Here is a 14,762-nt window from a genome sequence, read left to right as displayed (position 1 = left end):
TGTTGGTGACCCCACACCACCCACGCGGGACACGGCCGTCCCGTGACTCTGTGGGCTGGCGATGGCCCTGCCCGGGAGCACCGGGGAGCGCGGGGGCACCGGCGGCGAGCGCGGGGGGAGCGGCACGGCCGGACCGGTGCCCGACCGCCCTCTGCCGGCAGCCGGCGGCACAGCCGCGCCCTGCCCGCCCCCTGCCCGCTGCCCGCCCCCTGCCCGCCCCCTGACCGCCCCCTGACCGCCCCCTGACCGCCCCCTGCCCACCTCCTGCCCGCCCCCTGCCCGCCCCCTGCCCGCCCCCTGCCCGCTGCCCGCCCCCTGCCCACCCCCTGACCGCCCCCTGCCCACCCCCTGACCGCCCCCTGCCCGCTGCCCCCTGCCCGCCCCCTGCCCGCCCCCTGCCCGCTGCCCGCTGCCCGCCCCCTGACCGCCCCCTGACCGCCCCCTGACCGCCCCCTGACCGCCCCCTGCCCACCTCCTGCCCGCCCCCTGACCGCCCCCTGACCGCCCCCTGCCCGCTGCCCGCCCCCTGCCCACCCCCTGACCGCCCCCTGCCCGCTGCCCCCTGCCCGCCCCCTGCCCGCCCCCTGCCCGCTGCCCCCTGCCCGCCCCCTGCCCGCCCCCTGCCCACCCCCTGACCGCCCCCTGCCCGCTGCCCGCCCCCTGCCCACCCCCTGACCGCCCCCTGCCCGCTGCCCCCTGCCCGCCCCCTGCCCGCCCCCTGCCCGCTGCCCCCTGCCCGCCCCCTGCCCGCCCCCTGCCCACCCCCTGACCGCCCCCTGCCCGCTGCCCGGCCCCGACCACCCCCTGACCCCTCCCCGCTGCCCGCCCCCTGACCGCCCCCTGACCACCCCCTGACCACCCCCTGACCGCCCCCTGACCGCCCCCTGACTGCTCCCCGCCCCCTGCCCGCTGCCCCCTGCCCGCCCCCTGCCCGCCCACTGCCCACACTCCCTCCCCCGTGCCTGCACCCAGCCTGGCCCCACTGGGGCTTCCCCAGCACTCAGTGCCTTGTCACACCCATATCACTCCAGCCCATGTCCCCCCCAGATCTGTGTCCCAGCAAGCCCTCTCCCCCAGCTTGCACCCCAGAACTCTGCCTGCCCCTGTGTGGGACAGCCCCAGTCTCCTTCAGTCTATCCCATGGGAAATGGTGGCCACGCTGCCTGGCACCTCTCCATTGGAGGTCACCTGTTTCCCGAGGCCTGTGGCCACCCCAGTGCTTTCCATGGAGCTCAACACGGTGAGGTGCCCTGGGGCTTCCCACGGCACCACATGGCACAGCACAGTGACCCACTGTCAGTTCTGGGACAACATGCTAAGAGCCCAGCTCTGTGGCAGCACTGACATCCCAGGATCATGCGTTCCAGCCCCTCTCCACCTGCACGGTCACAGCTGCCAGGATTGAGGCTGGGGCCTGGCACAGTACTGGCAGAGTCCCTGGCTGTCCTGAGCCCACCCCACGGCAGGAGTGGCTCAGCTGGTGCCGGCTGCCTGGGCACGGATCCTCATGGCTGGATGCTCTGCAGCCTCTGGCACAGCCATGTCAGCACCTGGCCACTGTCACAGAAGAAAAACACATTCCCTTGCCTCCAGATGGAATTTCCTGTTCTGTTTTTTTATTATAGTGGTGCCCATTGCCTCCCATGCACTGCTGAACAGAGCCTGGCTCCCTTGGCTGTCTCACCTCATGCCCTCTTGGAGGGCAGACGGGCTGAGATCATCCTCTCTCCCTCCGGCAATGGGCTTGTGCCCAGCCCAGCCCAGCACGCTGCCCACTCTGTTCCGTCCAGCCAGCACTGTTCACCCCAGTGTGTCCCGCCACAAGACGGACTTTCCTTCTCCCTCCTGCCCCGGCTGAGTGGCTCTTATCGCGATAGAGCCACTAAATCCCCATTTCCCAGGATGCCGGGAAGACAACAGGAGTCATGCGGCTCAAACCGCCCCAGCCCAGCCGAGAACTTGTTACACATTTACCCCACATTAATGAGGAGTCACCGGCTGCTCGGCCTTCGGACCGCGGGGATGCTCCGCAGGCAGCCACCCGGCCCCACGGCAGCTATGGGGGTACCATGGGGTGAGTCCCCCCAGAACGGGCACCACGGCAGCAGCCACATCCCCTTCCTCCCCCTCCAGCCCTGCTGGGCTGGGCTTTGCAGGAGCAGATGAGGCACTGAGACGGTGATAAGTGCCTTCACCCTGGCACTCCTCCAAGGCAGGAACAGGACCAAGCAGGCAGGAACGGGTGCTTGGGGACATCGGGATGTACCGCGGCTGTGATCAGGGATCCTAGGCTTGCTCGCACCTCTCCTCACTTTCCAGTGCAGGCAGAGGGGGTGGCAGCACCCCAGAAAGCCCTGGGGTCCCGAGGGGCTGTTCCCAAGCAGCCAACCAGGTCGTTGGGTGCAGAGGGAGGACACACGACACAGTTGCCTTTTGTTGGTGCCGGCCCCGGGAGCAGGGACCGGGGCTTTGCATCCCCTCCCTCCACCCCCGCCGCTGGCGGGACTGGCGCCCAGCACCGGGGATTTGGGGTTTAAAGAGCAGGCGGCAGCCAGAGCCCCAGCTTACCCGCCGGACAAGGAGGCAGGCGGGCTCCGGCAGAGCCCACGCACCACAGCAGGTGAGATGGTGGATTTGGGGCACCGGGCTGGCCCACTGAGGGGGGCCATGGGGTTGGGGGACTGGGACTATGGAGCTCCGTGGGGAGCAGTGAGGTCCCTGCTTCCCCTCGGTGGGTACTGGGTGCCAGCGGGCTCGGACATGGTCCTGAGAGGGAAGTGAAGGCGTCACTGGGCATGTACCACCTCCTTGTTCCTGTCACCCCACAACTGAACAGGAACCCCTAAGCCCGGTCCCAGTGGGGGTGGCAGGGGTGAGGACCACCATGCTGGGAAGTTTCCCAAGCAATGCTCCTTCCCTGGGCACGGGTTTATGAGAAGGGGGGGCTCACCTGGTGGCCTCCCACCTGCTGCTCCTTCACAGTACTCACTGGCTCGGTCAAGGCAGGGTTTGTCCTGGCCAGCACCTGGGCGAGCTCCAAGGCAATCGGGAAAGGGGGTATCCTGAGGCTGGGCACGGGGCTGGGCAGGAGCGGGAGCTGGGCCAGCAGACAAGGCCCCATTGTGCCGTGCCGGGGCCGCTGGCTCGGCCATCAATAGCCCCATTATGCTCGGCGGCGGCCCCCGCAGCCTTCCCAGCCGGCACAGCCCCCCGGGAGCACCGTGGGAGGCGATCTGAAGTGGCTGTTGTGTTGGGGGGCCGGGGTGAGAGGAGAAGGGTGAGAGAAGAGGGTGCCAGGACTCTTCCACCACGGCCTGGCTGGGTGCTGCTGGGTGCCATGGAATGCTGTGCTCCCTGGTGCCACCAGCTTTGGGGGCAAGATGCCCAAGATGGGGAGCAGGAGGGCTCGGGGGGGCAGCTGGACACTCCTGTCCTCACTTCCCCACCCTCACCATCCCACCAGACATTGCCTGTGCCCAAGGTGGCCATGGCTGTACTGCTTTGGCCCGGGGCAAGTGGGCAACGAGGGGCTGACATCAGCCCTGGGTGTGGATGCAGCCAGGCCAGCAGGAGAAGATGAATGGATCCGCGTTCTTCCCAAAGAGACACACCCTGGCAAAAATTACTGACCCCATGGCAGGGACACCAGCCTATTTTTAAAGCCTAAGGAGCTGGATGCCGCTGGTTGGTGTGGCACAGGGCAGGGCCGAAGGGACATGGGCAGGGCAGCAGGCAGGGGGGCTCAGCCAGCATCTCCCGCTGCCCTCCTGCTGGGGTGGGGAGAGGGCTTCGATGGTGGCAGAAAACTTGGGTGTCCTGCTCCTGCCCCACGTATGGTTTTGAGGAGCTTCAGTGGTTTTCAGTGCAAGGCACATGGCCCCTCTGCCTGTCGCAGAGCCTGGCTGCTGGCAGACACGAAGCCAAGGGCAAGTGGTCACCTCGGGTCAGGAGGATAGGATCCTGTAAGACCAGGATCCCTCCCTTTCCCTTTCCAAAAAGCCATTGTCCTGCACCTGGGGGATGGACATCCCCCCCTTCATTATCACCCCAAAGGTTCACCATGTACCCCATGGCTCGGTCCCACAGAAGGGACACACGATGGCAGCACCCCAGATATGCTCAGGCACTAGGATGCACACAACACCCCCACCCCCTGGGCAGCCCAGATCAGGCCGGCACAGGGTTGGGACAATTAAAAGGGGATTAGCTGGGCTACACCAGCATGGTGCTGCCAGGAGCCGGTACCTAATCCCGGCTGGAATGCTCTGGGGCCACAGATGCTGGGGTCTCGCACCAGAGTGCTGTGTTGGGGGGTGGACACAGGGTCGGGGTGCATGTATCCACAGACAGGGTGTGAGCCTAGAGCTGGTGTCCCCTGGGACTTCGCCACCATGCTGTGCTACAAGGATGCAGCTGTCTCAGGCACGTTTGCTTGCTGCCAGACAAGCCCTCACACTTGGGATGCCATGGGCTCTGTCACCTGCCTGGCACATCCTTCCCCTGCACCAGGAATGTGGCAGCCTCACAAGGCCTGATGCCATCCTATGGCCCAACACTATGTGCCACAGATGGACTCCCAAAGAAGTCCTAAAGCCACATCTTTAGTGCCATCACAAACCACCAACAGCTTTTTGGGGTTTCCAGACCCAGCGGATACTAGTTTGAGCAGCGTATCCCTGTGTCCAGGTCATGGGTGTAGGCTGGGGTGAGGATGCCTCACTCCTCCCCTGCTGACAAGTTGGCAGTGTCACTGGCAGTGCTAGCAAAGGCCACCCTGCTGCACAAGCCCGTCTCTTGGCTGGGGAGCAGTGCCGTGCCAAGCCCATGTGTCATAGAGATGCTTATGGCACCGGGTGTCATGACGCAGCTCACCTTGACCCTTGGGTTTTGCATGTCCTCAGCCATGATGGCTCCACCAGAGACATGGGGGACCACCCTGTAGCACCCTTGGGGGAGTCACCCCGCAGGTCCCCACGGAATCACCAGGGCAAGGTACCATTCCCGTTTGGGGTGCAGGATTTGTACCCATCCTGAGGGCTGGTGGATGCCCCATCCCAGCCCTTGTCCCTCCATGCAGGGTATCCAGCAGCCAGTGGTTCTGGTCCCCCATTTGATGGCATGGATACATCCCATGCCCTGCTGCCTCAGCCGGCACAGGAGGTGCAGGAGCGTTGGCCGCTGCCTGCTGCCGCCCCGCCCCCGGAGCCCTGCGGGGTGCAGAGGAGCCGTTTCCTACCGCAAACACTGCTGGGGGCTCGGGCGCTGCCGGCAGAGCTACACACGCTTACCGGAGCCGGAACCGCCAGGGGAGATTTGGCCGAGGCAGCGATCCCTGGGTGCGGATCTGCCAGCGGCAGGGGCGGGATCAAAGAGCGAAAGCGCCAGCACCTGCTGGTGCCGTTGGCAGTGACACCCCCGCGCTGGCAGGGAGCCAGGCCACCGGCACCTGGCTGTGAAGCCTTCCGCGGGCTGGCAGAGAGTGCAGGGATGAGGACGGGATGCTAGTGGCGATGCCCATTCGAGATGGGGACTGTCATCATGCCAGTGCCCAGTGGCTCTGGTGCTTGCCCAGAGCACCCGGTGGGGCAGGAAGGGGTGGCCGGCGGCCGACGTGGCGCATCCCTCCCGCGCCGTTTTTTCCGGGATGGAAGCCCGGCCCTTCTGACGCTTGATGGTTTCTCCAGGCGGAGCCGCTGCCAGCAAGGTCCCCGCAGGGCTCCAGGGCTGGGGTGATGGTGACGTCACCTGGACACCTCGCCACGCTTGCTGGGAGTGGCAGCAGTTGGAAAAGTCCCAGCTGGGTGAAGGGAAACTGAGGCACTGTGCTGGAATAGCACAGGAAAGTGCCCACTGTGCAGGGCTGGGCACGACATCCCTGTCCCCACCATCTCAGCCTGCCGTCCTGGGACGGTAAGCACAGGGACGCCATGCCCAGCCGTGTGGGGGCCACCCAGCCCAAAGTCCTGTTGGTGCCTGGACAAAGTCTTACAGCAGAGTAACCCCTGCCGTACCGGTGCCAGCTCCTCTGCTGCCCCACCCGTCTCTTTGCTGTCTCTGTCCCCTTTGCTGCCCACAAAGCTGGGTTGGGCTGGGCTGGCTGCCACTCAGCACTGTGGCACAGCCAGGAGAAGAACGAGTGGTGGTGCTGGAACAGAGCCTGCCAGCATGCCAGAGTACCAGGGCTGGCAGCACGAGGGTTACTGGCAGTGGGACAGAAGGGCATTGCCCGGGCACCCTGCCTGGCACAGCTTCTGCCTACTGCTGGCCTGCCTGCACGGCTCTGGCTTCCTGCTGAACTCACTGCCTGACTGTGCCAGCTGCCTGCCTGCACCTGCCCTGCCTGCCCTGCTGCTGGCCCGCCCGCACTCGCTGCCAGCCCACCTGCACTCGCTGCCGGCTGGCACCCACTGCCTGCACCTGCCCGCACCCACTTCTGCCCGCACTCCTGCCTCCCCACTCACCCTGCACCTGCCTGCAGTCTGCTGCCTGCACCCCTGCCTGCCTGCAGCTCTGCCTCCCCGCTGATTCTGGACCTGCCTTCCTGGACTCCTGCACCCGCAGGTATGGACAGTCAGGGGCACGGGGAGAACAAGGCAGGTGTGGCCCCCAAGGCAGCTCGTGTTCCCCCCGCTCCGAGCCCTGCCCGCCGAGGCACGCGTGGCCCCGCTGCCGGCACCACTCGGCACTTGCTATTCTTGGCAGCGGCAGCTGGAAAATGGGAGGCAGCGGAGGAATTTTGTTTGCTCGGGGCTGGGCTCAGGCCAGACATCTGGGCTGCAGCTGAGCGGGGCGCGGGACTGGCCCCCCATACCCCCGGTACGTCCCCGGCATCCCCCGGCACGGCCCCCACACCCGGGCAGGCAAGTGCCTGTCCCGGGGAGGAGGTAGCCCCGCCACCACTGGTGTGCTGAGCCACACGTGTGCTGAGCGTGGCATCCTCAGCTCTGCCCCGGCGGCAGCGGGTGTCACCGTGGGTATCCCCGTGAGTGTCACCCCGGTGCCAGCACGGCTGTGTGTGTGTTTGTGTGAGTGTCCGTGGGTGCTCGCCTGTGTGCCTGTGTATGTGTGAGGGTGCCCGCGTGTCTGCTGTGAATGTGTGTCCGCACACACGTGTGCGTGTCCCTGTGCGCGCCCCCGGCCCCGCCCCGCCCCGCCCCGCGGGGCCGCCCCGCTCCCTCCCGGCGGACGCGGCGGGCGGGGCCGGGCCGGGCCGAGCCGAGCCGGGACACAGGTGGGTGCCGGGGGTCGGGGAGCCGGCAGAGTACGCGGGTGGCCGGAGAGTGTCCCAGGATGGGGTCTCTGCGCTGCCTTCTGGGGGGGCTGCCCGTGCTGGTACCGTGGGGCTCGCGGCGGGGTTCGTGTCCCCTCTGGCACCGGAGGGCTGGCGTCGGGGTTGGCACGGGGAGTTTCGCGGGCTAGATCCTCCAGGGTTGACACCGAGGGTCTGTGGTGCTGCCGCTGCTGCTTGCCCCCCATCCGGCCCCCCGTGCCAGCCGGGTCAGAGCCACGCGGGTCCGCGCCCGGGGGTCAGCCCTGGCCGCTCGGCGAGTGCGGGGAAACGGGAGGCCCCCGGTGCCCCGGCACGGCCCTGGCTGGCGGCAGCCGTCGGGGCTGCCAGAGCCCGGCGGGTCCCGCGCCTCATCCCGGCGCCTCTGTAAATGCCATTAGCGCTGACCGCCTTCGTGCCGGGACACCGGGCAGCCAGACCCGGCACTGCGCCCAGCCAGGCCCTGCCTGCTGCCTGCCCCGGGCTCATCTCCACCGGCCAGCCTGGAGGGTGCTGCCCTGCCCGCAGGAGCCCCAGTCTATGCCATGTATATGTGACCCTCCAGGGCAGCATCCACTAGCTCCCAGCTCATGCAGGGCAGCAGAGCCTCGGGGATTGCACCGATCCCCGGGTCTGTGGTGGGGCTTTGGTTGTCACTGGTGTCCTGGTGAGGCCCACAGGGGCTGATGACCGGCATAGCTCAGTTTGCGCCTTGCACAAGGCACTGCAGCATGGCCAGCGGGGCAAGGTGGGATCTCTGTTCTGGCACAGTGCCCTGATAACCATCACCTCCCGGTCCTCAGGGGAGAGTGTGCTGCTGCCAGAGCCGGAGGAGCACTTCCCCACCTTGTGGTGGGCACCCGTCAGAGTGGTGGACACACCGGCATGGGCCCCTCTGAGTATTGTGGGCACTCACTTAGCCAGAGCCCCCCAAACCCTGCTCCCATTTGTATGGTGGTACAAGAAAGGCCAGGGGCTAACGGTGGGGCTGTAGCAGTGGGGGAAACTGAGGCATGGGACCCCATGACTACCATTAGGGACAGCTTGCCCAGTGCTCAGGAGCCCACTGACTATCCAGGGTGCCCTATCTGGTTGTCACTACTTGTCCTTGTCCCCATTCCTATAGGACAGCTCTGTGCTTGCAGGCAGGAATGGGCAGAGCCCAGCACCCTCCTGCTGATGGGCTCGGACAGGCATGGGCAGGGCTGGATGCTGCTTGGCTGGGCTGCCTCAGTTTCCCCATGGGCAGGAGCAGGAGGGCTGTTCTCGAAGCCCATTAGGTTTTGGGGCTGGATTAATGGGGGCCTAAAGACAGGGAGGGATGTGACTGGCTCGTGTCCCCTCCTACTGCCAGGTCGAGCCCAATGGGAGATCCGCTCATGCCGTGCCTGGAGTTGCCCTATGCCGATGGTCAGGGCTCTCCAGACACCGTCGGCAGCATCGGGGAGGGATCGCGGTCTGGGGGCTGTGGGGAGGGCGCTGTAACCCGAGCTGAGGTCTTGTTTCTCTGCCCCAGCCGCGGCGCCACCAGCCAGACCCCGGCCATGAGCCGCACGCTGCTCCTGCTCCTGCTCCTGCTGCGCGGCCTCGCCGCGGGCCGCCCCCCACCCGCTGCCACCCCCCGCCTCAAGCTGTCCTTCCCCGGTGAGCATGGGACACGGGCAGGGTGGGGGGGCCTGGGGTCAGGTGTGGGTGCACTGGTTACGTGCCAGCAGCACCCAGCATCGTCCCGAGGGCCGGGAGTATCCTGGGGGGCAGCGTGGTGGGAAGGGTGCAAAACCCCAGCACCGGCACGTCCCCAGCACTGCTGCCGCCCTCCCCGCGGGCTGTCAGGTGTTGGTACTGCCTGCCATGTTCCTTACCTGATGCCAGCCCCCCCAGGGCCACCTGCCTGCCCTTGGAGCCATGCCTGTGCTTGGGACCTCACTCCCAGCCCCGGCATGTGCCGGCTCAGGTGCCCCTATCCGTGTGTGCACCACGGTGGCACTCCCTAGCCACAGCTGTGCCATACCTGGTGGGAATGTCGTGCCAGCCAGAGAGCTGGTGCCATGTCCCGGCTGGCCGCTCCTTGGGCTCCAGCACGGCGCAGGGGGCTTTGTCCGGCAGCAGGTCTCAGCAAGAGCTCTCCTCCCAGCCTGACAAAGGGCTGTTTGTTCCCGCCACGGTGGGATTAGCTCCGCGGGGCAGGGAATGGCCACTTCTCCCCTGCTGCCTGAGCCGGGGGAGCGGTGCAGAGATGGGTGCCGAGAGGCATGGGAATCGATGCTGGGTGGTTTGGGGATGAGTCTCAGGGGACACAAGGATGGGTGTGGGGCTGGATGGGGATGAGTGCTGGGCAGGCAAGGGCTTGGTGAACCTGGTCAAGCCAGTGGGACAGGTTTGGGGGAGGGGATGGCATGGCAGGGGGCCGTGGCCTGATCCAGGCTGCCTTGGAGCATGTGTCCAGGGCAGTGGAGATGGACAGGTAGTGGCGGGGCCGGGCTGAGCAGTGCCAGTTGGTCCCGGCAGAGCTGTGGGCTCGCCATGGGCTGCGCCTCTTCTCGCTGGAGCGCTCCTGCTGCTACGAGGCCCTGCTGCTGGACGAGGAGCGTGGCCGTCTCTTCGTGGGTGCCAAGAACCACCTCCTCTCTTTGGCCCTGGATGATATCAGCCAGCGGGACAGGAAGGTAACAGGGCAGGGGCAGACATGCTGGCAGGGCAGTCCCGGGTGCACCAGGTGCTGTGAGCATCCCCTTTTCCACCCGCAGATCTACTGGCCAGCTCCTGTGGAGTGGAGGGAAGAATGCAACTGGGCCGGCAAGGACATCACTGTGAGTGATGGGGCGTGTTGTGGGATGCCAGGGCTGTACCAGGGGTCTGCCCCAGCACCACCTCACCCTTCATTCCCTGCATCCCCAGGCTGAATGCATGAACTTTGTGAAGATCCTGCACCCCTACAACCGCACCCACCTGTACGCCTGTGGCACTGGTGCCTTCCACCCAGTCTGTGCTTTCGTCGAGGCTGGCCAGCATGCAGAAGTGAGCCTCCCCTGGCACCACCACAGCCCCCCGCTGCTGCCACCTGCCCACCTCCCATCCTTACCCTTCTCCAGGAGCCTGTTTTCAAGCTGGACTCCCACCACACTGAGGATGGCAAGGGGAAGAGCCCGTATGACCCCCGGCATACAGCTGCCTCTGTCCTTGTGGGTAAGGGAATGCTGAGCCCGGTACCGGGTGCAGTGTGGCACAGGGGTGCCGGGGGGTCCCCTATAACGCTTCCCTCGGTGCCTGCCAGGCGAGGAGCTCTACTCTGGGGTAGCCACCGATCTGATGGGCCGTGACTTTACCATCTTCCGCAGCCTGGGCCGGCGTCCCTCCATCCGCACGGAGCAGCATGACTCTCGCTGGCTCAATGGTCAGTGCTGGGGGCTGGGAGGGTTGGGGTGGGGGGGAATGGTGCTGGCACCCTGGCACGGCAGTGCTGCTGCCTGGAAGCATCAGGGCAATGACTCCTTCAGGCTCAGATGTACCCTATCCTTCACTGTCTCCAGAGGGTGACTTCAGGGGGTCCTGTGTCCCCTCCAGACCCCCGATGTCTGGTGGAGTCCCATCCACACTCTGCCTCTGCCTTGCAGCTGGGCAGGGTTGGTTCTGCACCCTCCCCTGGGACCCCGACAGGTGCTCCAGGGTCCCTGGGGAGCAGAGCTAGTGGAGGCATTGGAAGCATCACCCCTCTATCCCCAGAGCCCAAGTTCGTGGCCGTTTTTTGGGTGCCAGAGAGTGAGGACCCCGATGACGACAAGATCTACTTCTTCTTCCGTGAAACAGCGGTTGAACGGCAGCAGGGGCTGGGCAAAACCAGCTTCGCCCGCATCGGCCAAATCTGCCGGGTGAGAGCATCCACGGGCAGGTGGGCTGGGGACCCGGGTGCCCAGGTGCCACCTGCTGCTGCTGACACTGGTGTCTTCCTTTTCCTGGCAGAACGACATGGGTGGGCAGCGTAGCCTGGTGAACAAGTGGACGACATTCCTGAAGGCTCGGCTCATCTGCGCCGTGCCAGGACCCGACGGGGCAGACACCCACTTTGATGAGCTCCGTGAGTAAATGGGGATGTGACCCCCCAGTGTAGCTGTGGGCAAAACTGGCAGCACTGATTCCTTCCCTGCTTGCAGGGGACGTTTTCCTGCTGCAGACAAGAGACAAGCGAAACCCTCTGGTCTATGCCATCTTCTCCACCTCCAGGTCAAGCCCCCTCCCCAGTAACCTGCACATACCCAGTGGTGCCCCCCTTGCCCCCTCACATATTTCCCCTCTCTCTCCCACCAGCTCTGTTTTCCAAGGCTCAGCTGTCTGTGTCTACACCATGGCCGACATCCGCCGGGCTTTCCTGGGCCCCTTTGCACACAAGGAAGGGCCCAACTACCAGTGGGTGTCATACCAGGGGCGTGTGCCATACCCCCGCCCAGGCATGGTACGTGGTGTAGGGGCATCCCAGCTGGTGCCACCAGTGGGATGCCACTACCTGGAGTTGGGGGCAGGGGGTGTGATACCCTGCTTAGCCAGTGCTGTCTCCCTGCAGTGCCCCAGCAAAACCTTCGGCACCTTCGGCTCCACCAAGGACTTCCCAGACGAGGTGATCCAGTTTGCCCGTCACCACCCGCTGATGTACAACCCTGTCTTGCCCCATGGCCAACGCCCCCTCTTCCTGCAAGCCGCCGTGCCCTACACTTTCACCCGCATTGCTGTGGATCGTGTCACCGCTGCTGATGGCCACTACGATGTCCTCTTCATTGGCACAGGCATGTGGTGATGCCAGGGATGGGGCAGTGAGGGAGAGCAGGGGGATGCTGGGGCTGGGACCTGTGGCCTCATCCCTCCCTGCCTGCAGATGTGGGCACAGTGCTGAAGGTGGTCTCAGTGCCCAAGGAGAGCTGGCACCGCATGGAGCCGCTGCTGCTGGAGGAGCTGCAGGTCTTCCAGGTGAGGGTCAGGGCTCCACATCCCACCAGTCAGACTTCCCTGCAGCACCCTGTGTGCTGTCCATGCTCTGGGTTGTGCCAGGGCACTCGAGCTGCCAGGATGTGGGAGCCAGTAGGCTGCATGCCCAGGTTCCCCCATGCACCCTTAACTCCTGCCCATGCTCTGTCCACAGGATGCCTCCCCCATCACCAGCCTGCAGCTTTCCTCCAAGCGGGTAAGGGAGGACCCCTGGGCATTCCTGTGTCCACCATGGCTCTGCCTTGCCCCATGCCACAGCATGGAGGTACTCAGCTCTGCTCTTCCCGCAGCACCAGCTCTACGCTGGCTCCACCACAGCGCTGGCCCAGCTGCCCCTGCACCGCTGCAGTGCCTACGGCAAAGCCTGTGCCGAGTGCTGCCTAGCCCGGGACCCGTATTGTGCCTGGGATGGCAACACCTGCACCCGCTATGTGCCCAACACCAAGAGGTAGGTGACATGCCATGGTGCAGTGCTGGGGCAGCCAGCCAGCCCCGAGGCCATGGTGAGGAGCACAGGTCACGCCGCTGCAGCCCCTGCTCCTCCACCACCTTCCCACAGGCGTTTCCGCCGGCAGGATGTCCGCAACGGTGACCCCAACGTGCTTTGCTCTGAAGGTGAGCTGGGACCCAGCCAGAGTCTGGGGACCACCCCTGCCACGGTGGGGGGCTGACAGCCAGGCTGTGTCCCCGCAGATCCCGGGCGAGACAGCGTGCCCCAGAAGCAGCTCTATGGGGTGGAGGGAAGCACTGTCTTTCTGGAGTGCATCCCCAAATCCCTGCAAGCCCGCGTTCTCTGGACATACCAGCGCACCCTGAACGATCCCCAGCGAGAGGTAGGCTCCCCCTGGCCAGGTGCCGCCGGTGGGACTGTGCCGTGCCGTGCCGTGCCGAGCTGACCGCCCATCCCCACGGGTGCTGCAGGTGCAGATGGACGAGCGGGTGGTGCGGACGGAGCGGGGTGTCCTGCTGCGCAGCGTGCAGCGCGCCGACGCCGGCCTCTACCTCTGCCACGCCACCGAGCACGGCTTCACCCAGCCCCTGCTGCGGCTCTCTCTGGAGGTGATCGGCGCCTGGCAGGCCACGGGCGCGGCGCCTGCCGGAGACCCCCAGCTCGCCGCCGGGGTCCCCGGCCGCAAGGTCTGGTACCGGGACTTCCTCCAGCTGGTGGAGCGCCCACCGCTGGGAGCCACGGACAAGGTCTGCCAGAGGCTCTGGAGCCGGGGAAGACCCCCGCCACCGCCCCGCACTGCCGCCGGCCCCCCCGGCCGCGGGCAGGGCGAGGAGCCGCGCAGGGCCCGCCGCCGGCGCACCCACGAGGGGCCGCGGGCCGAGCGGGGCCCCCGCAGCGCATCCCCCTGGTGACCCGGGGGTCGGCCCCGGGCGCCGGGCTCTGCCTAGGAGCGGGGCCGCAGGTGGGGCACAGCCTCGGCCGCCCTGCCGGCAGCGCTGCGTGGGCAGTGGCGGGGGGCTGCAGCTCCGGGGCCGCAGGAGGGCAGCCGGGCTGAGCAGCCCCCCGAGGGGCTGCCGAGTGCCCTTGCCACCGGCTCCAACACCGGTGGGGACCCAGCCGGCTGCCGGCATCGCAGAGTCACCGAAATATTTATTAACGACTGTTACGATGAATGTAAACCTGCAGGGCCAGGCAGTGCCCCCTCAGCGTGGCACTGCGGGAGGACGGCGCAGCAGGGTCACTCTCGGGTCCCAAAAGGGCTACAGGCAGGAGTGGGAGCACGGACAGGCAGGACAGGCACTGGTGGGACACAGGGGCCCAGCAGGAGGAGGGGGGCGCAAAGGGGAGATGGGAGGGGGTGTAAAGGTGGCACCCACCGCCCTGGGTGTAGAACAGTGGCACAGGGGACCTTGTACTAATTGAGCACAATAAAGCAGATTCAGCCGCCCAGGGTCCCGCATCTGACCCAGAGCCCCAGGAAGCACTCGGGGGGCAGCCCAGTGCCCCACAACGTGGACCCTCTCTGGCACCGCAAGCCTAGAGGGGTGGGATGTTTGGCAGCACTGGAGGGCTGAGGGGAGACAAGACCTGCAGGGACATTGGCAAGGTTGATAGGTTTCCCCCAGGCTTCCAGCTCCCCGTGCGTTCAGCTCCACTGACTTCTGGAAGATGAAAACCAAAACTTACCCAGTGCCAAGCGGCAGCAATTAAAGCAGTGACCGAAGGTGACCTCAGAATCTGCTGCCTCCTGCTGTCTGCGGTGGCATCAGGACTGGCCACATCCCAAAGCTCTGGTGACACCATGCCACCAGTACAAACCATGTCCCAGCACTGGCTGCACCCCAGCCCTGACACTTGAGCCCCCGGGGTGGGCACAGGCAGGCACTGGTGCAGGCAGGAGCAGGCAGAGAAAGGAGCTGATTTTTTCTCCTGAGGTCCAGCTGGCAGCAGGCTGGCATCCCTGACGCCACCAGGCACCCTGGGCACAGGGAGCACTTCTTTATTGCACCTGTGTCCTTGTGCCATCCCAGCATCTTGTGGTATTGAGGTCCCCCCTCATCCCAAAGG

General features: G+C 66.1%; 1 protein-coding gene across 3 annotated transcripts; it reads left to right on the top strand.

Moving 5' to 3' along the window:
- Window positions 1-1,910: 1,910 nt before the first annotated feature.
- SEMA3B (semaphorin 3B) lies at window positions 1,911-14,431 on the top strand. 3 transcript variants are annotated; one of them, XM_032120654.1, is made up of 18 exons: window positions 1,911-2,074; window positions 8,784-8,911; window positions 9,776-9,933; window positions 10,015-10,077; window positions 10,166-10,285; window positions 10,360-10,453; window positions 10,542-10,661; window positions 10,991-11,136; window positions 11,228-11,342; window positions 11,419-11,488; window positions 11,573-11,717; window positions 11,826-12,045; window positions 12,135-12,226; window positions 12,399-12,440; window positions 12,535-12,692; window positions 12,804-12,859; window positions 12,938-13,077; window positions 13,166-14,431. In XM_032120654.1, exons 1-18 carry the CDS (start codon window positions 1,926-1,928, stop codon window positions 13,604-13,606), a joined length of 2,457 nt encoding a protein of 818 aa, XP_031976545.1. In that variant the 5' UTR covers window positions 1,911-1,925; the 3' UTR covers window positions 13,607-14,431. The 3 variants fall into 3 exon arrangements, with proteins under 3 accessions (XP_031976545.1, XP_031976546.1, XP_031976547.1); XM_032120655.1 differs by lacking the exon at window positions 1,911-2,074 and adding an exon at window positions 2,221-2,620; XM_032120656.1 differs by lacking the exon at window positions 1,911-2,074 and adding an exon at window positions 7,195-7,231.
- Window positions 14,432-14,762: the final 331 nt, after the last annotated feature.

The sequence above is a fragment of the Corvus moneduloides genome, chromosome 11 (genome assembly GCF_009650955.1).
Source record: "Corvus moneduloides isolate bCorMon1 chromosome 11, bCorMon1.pri, whole genome shotgun sequence".
NCBI classification, from domain to species: Eukaryota; Metazoa; Chordata; class Aves; order Passeriformes; family Corvidae; genus Corvus; species Corvus moneduloides.
The sequence above is the reverse complement of the archived record's forward strand: the minus strand, read 5'-3'. Positions and strand labels throughout refer to the sequence as shown.

Coding starts and splice junctions, on each gene's coding strand:
- SEMA3B (XM_032120654.1), top strand. CDS start 1,926: ATGCGGCTCAAACCGCCCCAGCCCAGCCGAGAACTTGTTACACATTTA. Junction 10,454..10,541: donor AGCTGCCTCTGTCCTTGTGG/GTAAGGGAATGC, acceptor GGTGCCTGCCAG/GCGAGGAGCTCTACTCTGGG. Junction 12,693..12,803: donor TATGTGCCCAACACCAAGAG/GTAGGTGACATG, acceptor ACCTTCCCACAG/GCGTTTCCGCCGGCAGGATG.